Source organism: Nestor notabilis, unplaced genomic scaffold (genome assembly GCF_000696875.1).
Source record: "Nestor notabilis isolate BGI_N333 unplaced genomic scaffold, ASM69687v1 scaffold5409, whole genome shotgun sequence".
NCBI classification, from domain to species: Eukaryota; Metazoa; Chordata; class Aves; order Psittaciformes; family Psittacidae; genus Nestor; species Nestor notabilis.
In genome coordinates, this window is record NW_009944922.1 from 90,118 (window position 1) to 108,282 (window position 18,165).

General features: G+C 38.9%; 1 protein-coding gene across 1 annotated transcript in view; it reads left to right on the forward strand.

The window, feature by feature from the left end:
* The window catches only part of LOC104412049 (DENN domain-containing protein 1A-like), a gene marked incomplete at its 3' end in the record, with an annotated part of 116,462 nt that overhangs the window by 90,111 nt on the left and 8,186 nt on the right, over positions 1-18,165 (forward strand). Inside the window, exons 9-11 of the mRNA XM_010022642.1 lie at positions 2,195-2,305; positions 9,462-9,562; positions 17,424-17,469. Coding sequence (XP_010020944.1) covers positions 2,195-2,305; positions 9,462-9,562; positions 17,424-17,469 — 258 coding nt within the window. The remainder of the gene's footprint in view (positions 1-2,194; positions 2,306-9,461; positions 9,563-17,423; positions 17,470-18,165) is intronic.

The following is an 18,165-nucleotide window of genomic DNA, read 5'->3' on the forward strand; positions in this document are numbered from 1 at the left end:
GTACATCTCTGTGTCAAAGCCAGTATTTCACCACAGTAAACTTGATGAAAGAATAATTGCAAACCCAGTCCCTGGGTCTGTTTTCCTCTCACTAGTGGATACTGTTGCCTTACAACCACATCCATGCACGCACATATCTACATCTTGGGGCAGAACATGGGGGTTATGTGCTCCTTTGCCATGCCCCTGATCTGAGTGGCACCGAAGGGAGTTCAGTGCTATACAAATTCTTTTAATTCACACTATTTGCAGTGATTGTGTCGTCATGCACCAGTGTTTTGGCGTCGTGGAAAGATGGGTGAGAGGGGGAAGAAGAGCCGTAGAGAAGACAGCTTATGTTTAGACAAAAATATCATGCTAATCAGCACAGATGGGATGAGAAATACAGAAAAAGTACATGATAGTTTAATAGGTTTTTGGCAAAATGTGTTGGCTTCTTATATTCCACCCCCCCCTTCTTTGAGTATACCTGTCTGTGGCTCCAGCTTTCCAGTAACAAAGACCTGACTGATTGCTTTTTATTAACATGTTTGAAGCTAACCATAATGAGCTTAGTTTTTCTGTATCTACGTAGTGGTACAAAAGTCCTCCAAATACAATGCTTAATTTTTCTTTAGTTCTTTGTGTTTGGATGGCAAGCTGTGGAACATATTTTTGCACAGTATGAAGCATCTTGGCAGACTTCTCAGGCCAAGTATTGGTGGTTTTAGAGTTATCTTTGGATCTGTCAAAAGTGCTAATAGGCTTTGTTGAGCTTCTTTAAGTTTCTAAATCATATTTGCTTTTTGCTTTTCTGCACTTTTTTATTTAACGATGATTAAGATTGCACTTGAATTCATGACTAATCTAATTTTGCTCTCCCATGTGCTTTTTGTATAAGACTGTCTTTAGCATACAACAACCCTTCCATATCTGTAAGAAGCTATTTGGAAATGAATTAATGAATTCCCTAATTCAGCATTTTGGGCTGTATTACCTTGTCCTCCACTCTCCCCCCCTTGATTTTTTTTAATTCTCTATTTTAAGAAGTGAAAATATCCTCTACACACAAAACTCCTCTTTTTGTAGTGCATTTTGATCAAGTCACCTACAGGGTGGCTTTTAGTTTAGATAGTGAAGATCTTGGGATCACATTCTGCTGTTTATTAGAAGACATCTTAAATGTTTAGTAAATGATAGATTATTCATAACCCTGCAGCATGTGCACAGCGCAGTTACTTTGGTAGTGAGGAATGGATGATGATGTTGGCTGATGGGGTGATGTGGGGAATGAACTGGCTCTTGTGCACCTTACTTGGTTTTATTTCCTGAATTTCAGTTATTTACAGTAATTTTTACATTGGTGCTTTTTAATATTCTGAGCAGCAAAACCATGGAAGGAACCTTTCTTGCCTCTAGGAATTGTATATGTAATGTTTTGGCACTGTTACCTGCTTGTGTCTTGATCTTTCTATACTTTAAAGGCAGATTGCAAATGTGCTTTGCTTACAATATTCTTCTACTGCTGTTAATTCTCTTTATTCTATATAAATCTACTAATTGCTGAAGTAAAATTGGGTGTTTGAATCCTGCCTCTTCATCAGAGATGGGCATCCACTGAAATTTTCAGAAAGAATGTGGTCTCTTTCCTCATTTCCCCAGTCCCAAGGAAGTGCTTTCTGTCTTCCAAGGGAAAACCTGTGTCAGGATGCACAAGGTCAGGAGCTCAGACAACCTCTATAACTGTTGGTAACGTGCCTCTTAAATGCCTGTATGTATTTCCAGTTATCAGCACTGTTCTAGCGTAGACTGAGCTTACATTTGAATTTGTCATATTAGAATTACCCTCTTAAGAGAGCTGGGTTTATTGTTGGGTCGTGAAATGGGGGTTTTTTGGTACTTAATCAGTCAACTTTGAAGTTACCTTAAAAGTGACAGAACATATTTTTCTCAGAGGAGTATCTTATATTTAAGAAGCTGTACGTGAAACATCATCCATTTTATTATTCCAGGACCCAGCTCCCCAAAAGTTAGGGGAAAGATACTGCAATTAGAAAATACTGTGACATGAGATGACATGCTGCTTGCTTTTGTTAAGCCAGGTACTGGATGTAGCATAATAGGAGGATGAAATCTGTTTGGTTTTTGGTTTTTTGTAAAGGACACTTGTTTTTGTAATATTATGAGTCAAAAAATGATTTTTTTCTCTTCCCAGAGAAATCTGACCGAGTATTTTGTAGCAGTTGATGTCAACAACATGCTGCACCTCTATGCCAGTATGCTGTATGAACGCCGCATCCTCATTTGTTGTAGTAAGCTGAGCACTGTAAGTAAAATGCAGAATCATTTCTTCTGTTCACAGTATTTCTTTTTAATGACAGTCATATATAGGAAACAATCTGATGATCTCCAGGTCCCCCTTCCAGCCTCAGCTCCGCAACCCCAACTCGGTTCTGTGGTTCTGTGTGAGGATTTTATATAAATTCTGTTGGCATCTAAAGATCAAATAAAAAATGGTCTTTTGGATGCAGGAATTCTTGGGGTTGTTTAGTACATAAATACACAAACATTTATGCTGTAGTGAAATCCGTTTTCATAATTCACTTGTCATAAAAAAAAAAGGATAAATCAAGGTACTGTCAAATGGATGTTCCAGTGACCTTCACTGGATGGACTAAAATACATTGACAATTCACATTTTTGCAGTTTTGTCTGATAAGGTGTAGCCTTAATGCTACTTAGGCTCCATCAAGTGTCTGAGAGATGAAAGCTGCTGAATACTCTAGAGTCCTCTCTTCTGAAAATGGCTGGACATCAAAACAAGCACGCAGCTTGATTCAGTTCAAAGTTTTGTGTTATGCATTTCAAGGTTTATCTGTCAATAAGATTGTGATTTACTTTATAAAAGAAAATGTTCAGTTTTCATTCTGTTTGCTCTGTAAATGGCTATTGATTGCTTTCCTTTATGAATGACGAGCATAAGATGGTTTAACTAATTTTGCTTTCTAGTGCTACGGACTAAATACTTGAGTGGTCCTTTCTAAAATACAAGCTTCCATTTCCATTTTGTATGGATTTAACTAGTCTCTTACTGCATGACCATAAGCTACTTTATGTTTGAGACTAAAACTGCTTCATGGAATTCTAATTACTATGGAAGGCTGAAATTATGTATGTAAAATCATGTCTGGATGGTCTGTCAATATAGGGCAGAGAAATGGAAGAGAGTAGGACTTCATACTTAATCTTAGAATAACTGTTACAACATTTCTTTGAAAAGTAAGTGAAGCCAGGAGAGTTAGAACAATCTCTGGGACCTATTAATAATTGTTAGCAGTTTACAATCAATCCCCTATTTAACAGAAAGATTGTGTTATAAAATTTAATAGCACAGAAAACTTGTAAAATCTTAACTTTTCTATCTGCCAGGTGTTCTATGTCCTCCCTACTAATGTAAGGGAAAGTACATCCATGCCTGGTGTTGGAATGAAAGGAATAAGGGAGGTGTTTATTTCAGAAACCTAAAGAATGAAAAGAAGAGTAAATTATCAGAGAGGGGGAAAGAAGAGACCGGCTATCCAAAGCATTTCAGAATTGGTGTGGTTGGTTGGTTTAATCTCTCCCTTTGTGACAGAGCCTGGGAAGAAGAATTACTTACCTGTCACTTTGCCTTCCTTAATGAGCCATTTCACAAGTAGGGTTGTGTTTTCTTTCCTATCTTTCTGCTATTTCTCTTCCTTTTGCCTCTGTCCAAGATAAAAGCATGTCGGGTTCTTCGGTAGGGAGGGGTATTCATACTGTGTGTTCTTATCTTACAACTTTATATATAAACTGCTCCAAGATTGGAGTGACAGTGTAAGACAGGTTTGAAGTGTTGGGCCGGAGCCAGCGATTCCTTCCCTGCGCGCTCTGCTCTGCATGTTCCAGCAGTAGGAACAAGCTGCATTATTTTATTTCAAACTGTGCTCAGCGGAAGCCAAGACCTTGTAACTGGAAACGTACCAAGCTGAGAATTCTCAAAGTAAAGTGAGGGTGGGGTGGTGTGAGGGGGATTGGTTTCTTTGTTTTTAGGTTTTTAACTAAAAAGTGGAAGGGACCTATTTGTGGTTAATTCCTGTTAACATGGAGAGACATGGTGCGCTTCATACTTAAGGCTTGAATTTAGTATCAGGTAAGAGAGAAAATGAAATAGTCCTGGATAAGAAAGTCTTTTATAATAGCTTGAATTCTGTGCTAGAATACGTCATATCAAATTCAAACTTTAATTTGAAATCTCCTTAATGTAGTTAAGTTGAATAAGATGTAGGGGTACCTGAATGAGGCTGTGTTTATCAGCTATTTTATAACCCACATGTACTGAACCTGTGGAAGAATTATTGCTTTTTTCTTGCATTTCTTTTCTCTTTTTTTTTTCCCTACTAAAGGAATCTCAGATAAGTTCTCAGAATGTTAAAGCAATTATTCATGTTGCATTTCTTTGCATTTCCTGTGATCTACTCATGAAAAGCCAAATATGAACCAAAATGCCTAAAACCCCTGTGCTTGGCAAAAGAGCACCTGCTGGTGGGAGCGTGCTGTTGCAAAAATGAAACAAGAGCTTTCCTTGTGTCCAGTATTCCCTCTTCCATCTGAACTTGTGCCTGCTGCCTTGCTGCAACAAGTCCTGTTAACTGTTTGTGATACAGGCTGCAGGAGATCGTGTCTCATTTTAAAAGGTGGCTGATGTGAAGCCCGATGACTCTTAAAGAACTTAAACTCGTGAATTTCTGTGATGTTTCTGTTTGGCTCCATCATACGGAGGTGAATTTCTTGGTGTAATTTTCCTGTTATTTTTTGAGTGTTCAAACAAAGCAAAACCCACCACTGACATGGATGCTCTTTTGTTCCTGGGCATTGAGAGCTTGCTGTGTCATTCCGTCCATGTCCTAGAAAGCTCAATCCACAACCACTTACTCCCTGGTTGGTTTTTGACGTGCCTCAGGGCTTTGAGAATGAGGAAATGGGGGATCCTTAGGAAAAGACAACATGGGATTAATACCACTCACCAAATGTCCTTGTGATGCAGCATAGCAAAGAGCTCGCACAGTTCTTGTTCTACGATAGCCTTACAAGTACTGTTGTAGATGTACAAGCTCTTCCTTCCCAAGAGCTCTATCGCTGTCCTTAAAACCTGCCATTATAGGTCTGGACCTTCATACACAGCCTTTACAACAGCCCTGCTTTCATGGCTTAATTGTTCTATAGCTCAGGCTTAAGCTTTCTAGTTTGTTTTTAGCTCTGAGTAATACAGAGAAATTATCTTACAAGTACGCCAAAGGTGGTAATTTTTTCTAGTGTATATAGCCACGTACTTCACCTGTGCTTCAGGAGAGAGAAATATGCACTGGGAAGTGGCCTGTTGCAGTTCAACGTCATTTTGTAACTTTTACATGTGTGCCAAAATCCCATTGATTTAATTTGCTCAAACAAGGCTTTTAGAGTATTAAATATAGAACTACAAAAAGTGCATTAGTGAATCAGTGTCTTTCTTGCATAGCTATCTTTTTACATTCTCTAGCAACAGCTGCAGGAAGCTGAGGCAGTGGAACTAATCTTATTTCCAAATGCTGGATTCCTATAGTTTTGACAGTTGGGCATTTCTCAGGCTGCCTTATTATTAAGTGCTTGGTTTCTGTATGGCAATCACTAATCAGGTGAGGTCTCCAGCAAATATGCTATTTCTTTTTTATGAGCCCTTATCTTGGCAGAGTTGAAGGACAGTGCTGGTGCTTACCCATGGTAGTATGTTATTTGAATTCATGCCAGATAGCAAGGTGGGAGTACATCTCAAAAATAAGTGACAGGTTCTGCTCAGATGTCTGCAGTGTTGAGCATTATGTCTGTTTAATCTTTTCTTGCTGAGTTTTAAAACCAATGGGAGGGGGGCTTGGAAGGGGCCTCCTTGGATTAGCGAGTTCAGTCCTCTACAGCAGCAACTGTGTTAGATAATAATGCCAGGACATAATCCATTTGATTCTGACAAAGCAATTTTAAAGTAAGAATTAAATTTACAAATGGTATTTTTTTCCATCTCTTTTTGATTTGGAGAACAGAAACAGCAAATATAAATGATTTAGGAATATAGAGGAAAAACTACAGTGGGAAGCAGGCCCTTTTTTCTGCTGCGTATTTTGGAACTAGGCTCTGGCTTTCATCTAATCTGTGAGAGAGGAACATCTGCTCCAGTAGGAATAATATAAAGATAACTTGAAATATAATGGGATAGGGATAAATCTTTAGTCTTTCATGAGTCAAAAATATAGGATAAATTCAGGATTTCGTAGTTCCTAACTTTTGTTTTAATTAGTTTCCCAACATATTAACATTTCTATCCCCTATGGACCATAAAATAATGTTCACCTGCTAGTAAAGACCTTTCTTATTGAGAAAGACTGAACAGGTACTTGTTCAGATATTTGCTGTACCCTGTCTGCTTCCAAAGACACTATTTCCTTAGGATGGTGGTTCAGTCTTGCATATTCTCACTTATGGAAACACAGTATCAGCACTGGGATGCTTTTGAGCTTTGTGAGTTTGTGGACCCTCTTGTTACGACACTTGCTAAGGTGAGGAGTGACTGTAGCTTTCATGGGAGACAGAAGTGAACATGTAAGGGATTGTAAAAGAGGGTCAGGCACAGGCAATCTGTGCTTCCAGCTTGTATCAGTATTTCTTGAGAGAGTTTAATGAAATTGGGGAGATACTGAAGTGGGTGTTAAGATAAAGAGAGATGAAACAATATTATTTGTGTGGATGAGTGTCACTAGTTCAGGACATTTTTTGGCCAAATTATGGTTCAATATGGTAGAGAATTGGCAAAGAATGTTGGCCAAGAGATAGACTTAATAGGCAGAAACCAGGGATGAAAACAGGTTTTGTTTGAAGTCCTAGCAAGTGGGACAACTGTACAGCAGTGAGCAGCTTTCTGTGTAGAGCAGTTTCATTTCTGCACACCAAGATGCAGCTGCTGGAGTCTGGAGAAAGAAAGATCAAATAGATTCTGGAAAAAAGAAACCCCAAAAGAGATACAAATCTGAAGAATAAGATCTGATTTGAGAAATTTATATTTGGAATTGAAAGTTGGGGGTGATTGCATTCTCCCTTAAAGAAACTGCAGTTCTTTGAGCTGTATTTCTATGAAAAAACCTGAAACCTGTCACAACGAGAACTGGAACTAGTGAATGCATAAACAACGGCTACTGGGGAAGAGGAAAAATGACCTTTGCAAAAGAAATCCATGCCTCAAATCTGAACAGGCTTTAAAAATCTGGGTAAGATTGAACAATGTTGAATTCTTCAAAGCTATTAAAGAACTTTCCATGGTGTAGGAGAGTTTGATCCTCCTGAGGGTAAACAACAGGCTAAAAGGTTGAGGGGGAAAGGGGAAAAAAAAAGTTTTCCTAATCCTGGGAGTTGCGAAGCAGCCCAGGGGTGCTCTGGCCTGGAACGTGTTTGATGTCCTCATGAAAAGTAGTTTTTAAAAGGGGAGAATATGTTGTAGCAGTCATTTTGTTGCATAGCATGAATAACTATAGAATAATGCTTATGGGAGGAAACACCTCTCACCGTGTAAGCAGTCGTGCTCTGAATCACTGGAGTAATTATCACTGCTCAGGAAGAGATACTGGAGGTTCTTTAAAAAAGGAGAAGTTACACATTAGAATGGTGAGGAACAACTGAAGAGATGGGGCAGCATTTCCCAGTGTATTTATTTGAATTATTGGCACATGAAATGTGAGCTGCAAGCTGGTGGGTCACTTTTCTGCTTTCTCACACCCTCATCATGGTTCTGATCTGATCCACACTGCAGAGATGCTCAGAGTAATCCTCCCCAGAAAATCCCTGTTCTTTGGTGCATTCTTATTGCTTATCCAGATCTGTATTGTTCAGAGGCTCAAAAATAACACATAAAATATGTGCCTGTCCTCCATCTTCTTGCCTAATGACCTGCATTTTAATTGGAAAACCAGGTTCTGTTACTTACAGAAACTGCACTGGAATTACATAAAGGCTTTGGCATGGAACATAAGCCAAACTGCGTCCAGGGTTGTAGCTGATTTTCCCTGACATGGAGCCTTAAGAGACTGTATTAGCTCATCTAGACCACATTTTACCCGTTGTGGGGTCCCTATGAAGGGGTATGTAACTCACTAGTCTGTCTTAATGGAAATCAATAATAACGAGGGTCTTCTGGTTTTTTTAAGGTTACACCGCAACTGACTGAATTAGGATTAATGTCACGATTTGTCTTTCCGTTGTTTTTCATCTCAGACAACTTCAGGCCACCGCAGGACCTCAGTCCTTTAGAATTTGTCTTTTTGGTATTTGTAAGCAGTGTTCTCCCTCCTTTCTACAGTCCAGACAAGCATTACATGCTTGATTTCATCCTACCTTCAAATAACTGGTAGCCTTTTGTTGAGTATTGTTTTCAAAATGTGTCTCACAAGCGAAACACATTGCAGTGCTTGTGCTGGGTATCATTTGAGATTAAAAGACACTCTAAACTGCAAAACACTGTCAGGGTGGATGTGATTGCCTGTCACCTCTTAGTCTTTTCCTTGTATGTGTCTATTTGTATGAGTGTTCTTATTTATTTATTTTCTCTTTTCCCAAGTGTGTGTGTTCATATCCTCTTCGTGTAGTATTTTGCTATAGCTTTTGCTAAGATATCCTTATTGAGGATTACCACCTTCTCCATTGCCATATCATTTGAGTGTGACAAATATCCTCTTTAGCTTATTTTCCAAATTATTAATTATAGCTTGAAATAGGATTGAGAGACATGATTTCCTCCAATGCTCTGTGAGGATTCTCCCCACGGCTTGACTGGCACGTGTGGTTGCTATTTGTGATCATTTTCATTCAGTACCTGCCAGCATCAGGACTGTTCTGAATGAGTTTTTAACAATATAACTGAGAAATTCAGTGGATCAACTGATTTGGTGAAGGGCGATTAGATAAAAATCCCTTTTGGATAATAACAAATTGATCTCTGGGTTTGGTATGAAATGTTCTTAAGAAACATATGCCAGTTTTTATCGTTTTGTAATAATCTCAATGTAGTTTTATGTTATTTAATGGACAGTTATTACTAGGATTGGGGGGATTTGCCTTTAGCCTTTTTTTTTAGTTCCCTTTGTGTTTTCATTTCCATGTTTCTGTTGCTTTATAGAACACTGGGTGTTCTTTTCAGGTCTTGGTTGTTGGATGAATCATGTTCTCAGCTTTTTACAAAGTCAGTCCAATGACAACCACCATAAACCAGTCATGCTTCACCCACCAATACCCCTTCTTTTTTTATTGAGTGCTGTGTATTTTCTAATAAAGCATGTTGATATGAGAGCAGAATTGATTTTTTACTGGTTTGTTTTTTTTTTTAACTTCACCTTTCTAAGCTTGGTTTTTGTCTTATTTACGATCCTGTTTTAATATGTGTTTTTCAGTTAACTGCCTGCATTCATGGGTCTGCAGCTATGCTCTACCCGATGTTCTGGCAGCATGTTTACATTCCTGTTCTGCCCCCACATCTATTGGACTACTGCTGGTAAGGCTATATATATATGTATGTATATGTATTATATAGATGTATATATATCACTTAAATTCACAACAGTTTTCAGATTTCTGTATATTAAGTCTTAAATCCTCTTATGATGCAACTGTTACTCTAAAAATATATGGGCATATTAAGGAAGCAACCAACCTAGTAAGTAACAAAATGTATTTTTATGGCAAGATATAATTGTCTACCAGTATGTTGAAATACTCTAATATGTGTGGTTACTATGGAATGCTGCAACATAGATATTGTGTAATTAAAACATGCTTTCAGCATATCTGTGTTAAATGTTGAAATTTGAATTAAGACTCCAACAGTAGAGGATACACAGTTCAAGAAGTGGCCTTGCTTTAGGCTTTCTAGAGCAGTTACACTTTCAAACCCATTTAGAGAATTAGTGGAGTTGTTGCCTGGGCATGCAGGGATGGAATTGGTAAGGCCAGAGCTTGGCTGGAGTTAAACTGAGGGATGTAAAGGGCAACAAGAGGTTTCTGCAGGCTTGGAAGTGAAAGGGCAACACAAGTCAAACATGGAGCTGCTGCTGCATGGTCACATAGGCAAGTGATGAAGGACACGGAGAAGGCTGAGGGACTTGGTGCCTTTGCCTGCACTGGCAAGGTCTGCTGCTGCCCCACCAGGTCTCCCAACAGCAGAAACATTGGTGGGAGTGTGGTGCTTGGGGCACTTTTGGAAAGGATTTGGAAACAGAGGAGCAGCCTCCCTCTGCCCTCTAGCATCTTAAACAGTCCTTCTCAGGAAAAATACAAGCTTAAACTTACTGTGTCATTTTAAGAGTGGCTTTTAGTGTGGAGGTTGGCTGTTTTTTTGATAGCGATAGTGTTCTGTGTGACGTTTGCTCTGCATTTAAGCAGGATTAAGGCACCAGCCGGGATAAGCAGCATTTTTAAGTGAAGTGCTAGGAACGGAAACATGTAGATTTAAAGGCGGCTTGTTCCTCTGCAGATGATTTAAATGTTAAGTATGTGCCTATGTCGAGGATATGGGGAACGGAATCTAAAAAGTGTTATCTCCTGTAGAAATGAACCTTCAATTTACTGGGTGCGCAGGAAGGGCAGGCTCTAGTCATTTGCACTGCCAGCAGGTGCCCTTTCTCTGCATAATGGGCTTCGCATGTGTAATTAACACATGAAGGCTGCTGCTGCCAGCTTTTTCTTCAGGTACATGCTGCTAGGAGTTTTCAGGACAACGATGTGGACCACAAGAGGCTTTTACGCTGGGTTTGAAGATTAGGTATTCATCGACTTTCTGACAAAGACATGTTAAAAGGGGCTAAGTCCAGATCCCGCAGTTGGGAGCAGAAGTGTGCAAAAAGCAAACACTTGGGCAGTGTACCCAAGGAAATAAAGACACAAGTCATTGAGCTCTACTGAATGAATTCTTTCATGGCATAACACCCTGTCCATATAACGAATGAGCCAGCTAGTGTGTGAAAAGTATGATTTAAAAATGCAGAATTATTAGGCAGATTGTAATTGCATGCTCACAACTACAACTGATTGCCTTAGCCAGCTATGAACTTTAATTGGAGAGGTAGCTACACACACTATGATTGTTTGAATAAGTTAATTTAGCAACAATTTATGTGCCATAAATATATTTCTCAAAATAGAGTCCATCTATTTTGTAACCATGTGAACTTGGAGACGTCATTTTTGCCAAGGAGCACTGAGCAATCAGCTCCATGCTCTCCTCTTTAAGGCAGGATTATAGCAGTGTCTGCCTCTTAAGGGAAGTGACCTGAGATTATTTAAAATAGAAGAGTTCAGTTTAATTTTAGTTATTGCCTTGTTATTTCTCTTGCACATGTGACATAAGGATTTTAAAGAGCTGAAATGGAAACAAAATTTAAAGTGAGAATTCTTCAGTTCTTATGAATACAAAATAGCACGTTCGTTCGGTTGACTGTGTCCATTTATTGACTGTGCTGTATGATGCTTCTGAATCTTCTGCCTTTTTGACAATCACAGAAGGGTGCACAGACTGCACTGCTCGTGATCTTTGAAAGTTTTTGAAACAGGTCTATTCCACTTGTGAGTATCTGCTTTTAATCGTTTGAGTTGCAGTGGAAACTTTCCATACAAAGGAAACTTCGAGGTCCCGACTGATCCACTGACAGCTTCATGATTGTGAAGTTTGAAATTTGATGTAATTCCTGGGGAGGGAAGGGGAACACAACCAACCATCGGATCTTTCCAGAGATACAAAAAGGTAGAATAGCTCCCTTTGCAGAGAATGACCGGGTACAGTAACTAACTCTTCTCCTGCCACTTGATGATCCTTTTGGCCAACATCACATAAGGGAGACATCAGGCTTGGTGAGGAGAGTCCCCTTTAGCTGTCAAGAGAGCTGTGCCAAAAGCCTGTATCTTCAAAATGTTTGTTCTCAATACACTGGCTCTTTGTACTGGGGAAGCTGAGTGAGTACTAGTGGTGTAGTACCATGGACACATATCTGAGTAACTTCATATAACTGACAGTCATCTGATCCCTGTCAGTTACGTTCACTGAGGGCAGGAGTAGACAGGAAGCATGGGGAAGAGGGCTGTCCTCTGTTTTCATTTTTTAATTAGGTACCATTCTTTGGTATATTTTCAACCCTGTGGAGAAGACTAGAAATTGGTGGGAGTCCTATCATTAGATTTCACACCCTAAGGTCCAATTGCTTGTTTCTTTAGATACAGAACAACAGAGGAAACATGAAGCACTGCTGGTTGGGTTGGGTTTCTGGTTTGTTGGGGTTTTTGGGGGGCTTTGTTGGTTGGTTGTTCTTTTTAAAGTACATGCCAGCAGGTGCCCAAGGTACTGATTAATGAGATACTGCCACCAAGCATCACTAGCCAAGCACATACAACTGCTTAAATTTGGCCAGATCTTGTCCATATATTTTCTTGTTGGAAATTTAAACATTTCTTGATGTGAAAGAAACAGCCTATTAATTTTCCTCACTTTTTCTTCCAGGTTGTTTTTCATGTGGCATAAAAACATTCCTACTGTGTCTGTTTTATTCCTTTTTGGTCTTGGTGTCTGTGTTTAAAATCAGCCTGTAAGAAAAGCCTGTCTTTGCTGATCTGGTAACACAGCTTAGTATGTTCTCTAAGTCCCAGAGCATTGTCACACACATTATTCTGTGGGCTTTTACCAGAAGCAACAGTATATTTTCTAGGGTGATTAAACCAGGCTTTTATATTAGATGGACTGCTTAGCAGCCAGCATTAATATATTCTGAGAGCCACCTTCTTAAAGCACCCTGGCACAGCTGCTGAACAAATGCTTCTATTGGTGCGGGTTTCCCTTTCTCCAGGAGTTTTTTTAACTCCCTTTCTCCCGTTTGCTAAATCTGCATATAGTTCAATATGCTCTGTCAGTAGGTGGAGGGGGTAACTGGAGGGCGAGTACTCCTGCTGCTCAGGAAACAATGATTCCTTCCTCAGGAGCCTCTCGGTCGGCATTTCGATTTAGCCTGGTACATCTGTGTACTCACTAAAAGCTCTTGTAGTTGCTCTTCTGGTTTCTTAGCTGTATGTTTTCTACATCATTCCAATTTATGCAGTCAAGTTTCTAATTTGCATCAATTACCCAATACCTTTTGGATTGAATTCTGTTGCATCTCAGAGAGTAATCTGAAGAGAAATCAGGAGACTGCCTTAGAGAGTAAAGTACTACCAGTGTGAGAGAGTGATGGATTAAGTCGGTATTTGTATATCAAGACATGAACTTAGTAAATGTGATCAAATCAATTTTCCATGAACAATGAAGCAAAATGCTGCAAATCCCTGTGTGGCTGTAAACTATGAACCTTTTTGAGATCCTTGGGTTTTACATTACTTGTTCTGGTGAATTGCAGTATTTTTTAAGGGTGGGTTTTTTTCACTTAAGAGGAAATGTCCCTCTATTTCACCTGCTTCTCTTCCAATTAGTAGTTGCCCACCTCTTGGGAGCATAATTAAGAGGTCTCTAGTTAGCCTAAGGAAAGGAATTAAAGAAATTGTAAAAATGCAGCTGTAATAAATGGGCAATATATAGCCATTAAGTCCACAATATCCATATTCATGCTTATGCATTGCTACTTTAATGATTTGATGTTTACCTATATAACTCATTTGATTATAAATAATGCTGATTGCATTGGGAACCTCTGTAGCACAAGAGGAGTAATAACCTTTCTCTTTGTTCCAGAGGACTTGGGCAGGCATTTTGTTCAAGCAGTAAACACACAGTAGAAATTGATACTTCTTAATTTTACACTTCATGGATATTGGCTGCCGTCAACCAACTTTGAGTAATTAGTACGTGTGGTTTTAAGAAGCTCCAAGACTGATGAAGTGTCAAGCAGTAGGTAAAGACTGGTCTGAAGGGCAGTCTTTAATCTGTCGTGGGTCCCAGAGGATTAAAGGTTGTGCGGAGTGTTCCTCCCGTTTATACAAGCAATGTGTCTTACTGAAGTTCACTTGAAAGTCTTGGAAATACACATCTCACCTGATAAAATATTAAAAACTGCCTGAGTGTTTCATGTCTCGGAACCTGAATAGCAGTTAGGAAGAGCTGTGATGTTGTGCTCTGAATGGGAAGACCAGGCACACACCATTCCCTTGTACTGAGGATGGCTGAGTATTTAACCAATGGCATATGATCAACACATGATAAAGAAAAAGGGTGATAAAGGCAATTTATGAACCCTGACATAAACCGTCAACATTTGCTTTTAGCTGTGTTTCCTTTTCAGTTATCTTGGTGAGTGATGACAGAAGAATATAATCTCTCTGGTAGATTTGATTGGGAATATTTATGCTCTTTACCAGAACTTTATTTTATTGAGGTTATTTATGATGGTTGCTTGGGTAAACTTTTGGGAGCATAAGATCAGGGTGAATTATTCTTAAAATATCTTTGCTTTTCCATTGCTCTTCATGTGGCATTGAACAATAACATCGGTTCTGAATTTTGATAAACTAAGTATTCAGATAATTTGATTTTTGTTATCCCTGGAGAGAACACTATAAGGCCCACATTTGGGTGATGAACAATAACAGTGGTTTTAAAGCAGTTTTGAATACACAAATGCACCTTCAAAACCAAGTGCTCCATGGATGCGTCACTGAGCCATGTTTCTCCATGCCTGTCACCCTTCACACAAAATAAAACCCATGTTTGTTTCTCTTGATACTCTGCTGGGATGTTTGCAGATGCCTCCTGTTCGCCATTCCTTTTTGGTGTCTTTCAGTCATTACAATCAATGGCTTTTGTGGAAAAAAACCCTTGAGTTTATTTCTTTTCTTCTTCTCCCATAACTTGTTAAATTCTTTGTTAGTCTTCAGATCTAATCTGTTTCTAAATGATGTGTTTCTTCTGAGTCATGTCTGCATCGTGGCCTTTCTTACTCACCTGTAGTGCTCCCAGTGTCTTTGCCCAAGCTCTGACCATTCAGTGTGTTTAAAGAAATAACAGCTTTCAGAATGCTCTTACAAGTCCAGTTCCTGTAGGCTTTATGCAGTCCCTGTAGTAGTTTTCTGGGCTGTATTGCCTTTACGTGTAATGTCTGTCACTGGAAAACTGGAAAGATGATTCATTGCATTCAAAGCTGATCCATCTACTTTAAGCCGTATCTTTTCTGTAGCTCCTTAAAATCGTGCTGGGGGTGCATGACTTTAAGGGTTTAGGCATTCTTATTGATCTTTATTGATAAACTGGAGGACTGAAAGATGGACATGATACAGTTAATTAACTTTTCCAGGTTCAGGTTTTCCTGTGCTTGGTGACAGACTCTACTTTTGGGCATGTTAATAAATGGCTGGTTTTCTGGAATACTGTGCCGTTGCTGCTTCCTTTCATTACATTAGCCAAGGTTCCACTAGATGAGACATGTGCAGTCTTAAGACTTCCTGCCGAGGTTCAGACTTTGTATTTTTGAGATTGAAGCTGTCGTGTTCATGAAACTACTTAATTAGAAACACATTCATGGCCGTGTACACTGGAGGAGTCTTGAGCAGCACAGCCAGGCACATGGGGAAGTTGAGCATTTGTGCAGCTGGCAGCTGACCCAGTGGTTTATACTTTGAATATAAAATTACTGGGTATTTTCTGGCTTCTGGAATGTGGCCACTGGAAACAATGAGATGTGGGTGAAAGAGATAGTGTTTGTCACTAAACCGTGGAAGATGACAAAACTACTCCTCGGTGCACAGTGATCCATATATAATAAATGTGTATTGTGTTGTATGGATAGATTTCTAAGAACTTGGATGTATGTTCTCATCTGTGGAATTCCCAGGGAAGCAGAACCTTCAGGATTTCTACTAAGTTAGTTTCTGATGTAGTGTTCTCTCTGGGCTGTCATAAGGTGCTGTGTTGGGTGAAGCTGGGGCAGGGACGATCTCGCTCAGTTCAGTGAGTTGCGATGTGATACACGGCACTGCAGGATTCCACGAGTGAGCTTGTGTGGTGGTTTTACATTAGATTTGTTTAATGTCTTCAAAAGAAAAAAAAAGTGTTTTCATGTGTCTAACACAGAGGCTGTTTCCATCTCTTGGTACAGCATCCAACAGAGTAGCAGTTTCAGGGGGTATATTAATAAACATGATAAACATTAATATGCCTATCAGTAAATACAGTTTTAAAAGGTACTTCTCATGGAAACGAGAAGCAGTGATTTTTGCTGGTCTGGTGCCTTTCAGTAGTTTTTTTTCAGCAGTGTACTTCTCTTACTGAGCAGTAGGTACCAGTTTATAAAAGCAATATGGAAGATATTTTAATCCAAGGCAGAACAGTGACATTTCTCTCTCTTTTTTTTTTTTTTTTAATCTGAAATTGAAAATGAGCTCTTTGAGCTGCTGTATCCAAACCAAAATGAGGCTATTTTAAAAGTTGTGTCTGTCTGTGTGCTTTCCGTTTAACAGGCAGTATATGCCATATTTGCAATTAGCAGCTTTGGCATCCTCTTTGATGTGTTCTAATAAGCAGTGCAAATATAAGCTTTCCCTGATTAGTTGAGTGGGAGTCCTGTAATAGGCTTAATATTAGAAATACTGTATACACAAAGATACAACTTCCATTCAGTGTTCTTCTCGTGTTACAGGGCCCATGTTGGTGTTTGCTAACATCATGGAAGGAAAAGCAGAAAAGATCAATCTTTCTCTTAAACGTTAGTGTGCTGTTTGAGAGCAGCGGTATCGCACCTATGTCTGAGGCTACAGATTTGGCCAAAGAGCCTCTTGATGTATTTGTGTTCTGGTTTTGGTGTATATCCCAATAGCTCTGGAGTTCATCAGAATCTTCAACAGTAATTTCTGTATTTTTCTTTCATAGATGTAAACATTTTAAGATTTATACTTAAGGATAAATTATTTGAAATGTGTCTGGGCACATACTCAAAGGATTTAAAACCTGTGGTATGGGGTGATAGGTGTACATTAAATTAACCACTTACTACAACAGGACCAGTTGTTGTAAAGAATACTCTTAGAAAAAGTCTGGGTATTTTTGTTAATATTGTAATAACACGTTTTGTTTGGTTTTTAAGAAAAGACCCCAGCAGTATAGAGCCCTTTACCAGCTCTCCTTAGGTACCTGTCTTAACTGAGTCACTTAAAAATTCTGATGTCAAGAAAAATGCAAGTCTTACAGAGGTGAGAGGATATTGTGTAGTAAAAAAAACTTTTTCAAATATGGAATAAAATTTTGTTCACATGTGGTTTCGTTACATGTATATTATTTTTTTAAGCAAAATCTAATGCAGTATCCCAGTATTTTCCTGTAGCTAATTTTATAAGTCAGATGTGTTAATCCAGGGTTATGAGAAAGTAAAGCTGGATTTTTTTCCTCTTTGCAGTGCCCCAATGCCCTACCTCATTGGAATACATTTAAGTTTGATGGAGGTAAGTCTTTCTCACCATTTCTGAAACACTTTTTTATGTTTTATGATTTAGAGCCAGCAATTATACATTCATTCATACACTTAAAAATGAAATCATCTTGTTAATTTGGGAGTGCTGAGAGAACTGAAGTTAAGCATGGTAATGTTAAATCTTAAGGGCGTTTGATACCTAGTACTCTTTGGGCATAGTTTCTGTTTGCAGTTCTGCAGTTGGTGACAAGCTCATGTTGTGTTCCCCTCTCCATCCTGTTGCTTCACTTAAGCAGTTTCCTGCCTTAGTTTGACTCTATTCACAAAGGCAGAGTCGATATTAAACCAAAATGTTGACAGTTACAGTTCTCTTTTAGGCTTTTGCAGACAGATTGTAATTTTTTTAATGTACAGAAGATCTGAAAAGAAGGAACTTGCTGTTAATGTTAACACAAAGCTGGCAGCAAACCAGCCCTCACAGAAAGCTTCACATATAAACAATTCAGAGTAATTCATGTGACTTTTTAAAAAGTCTAAAAGTGGAAATAGCACATTTGCGTTTGCTTCCAGTACTGGTGAAACAGTTGATGGTTTTCCTCAAAAGTATCTGGAGGACAACATAAGCTATTAATTTAGTTCCCTGTGAAAATCAGAGTCCTTATTAATTGTGCCCCTTTACACAGGAAGCCTGAACAACATGTATGCTCTGTGTGGGAAGAGGCATTCC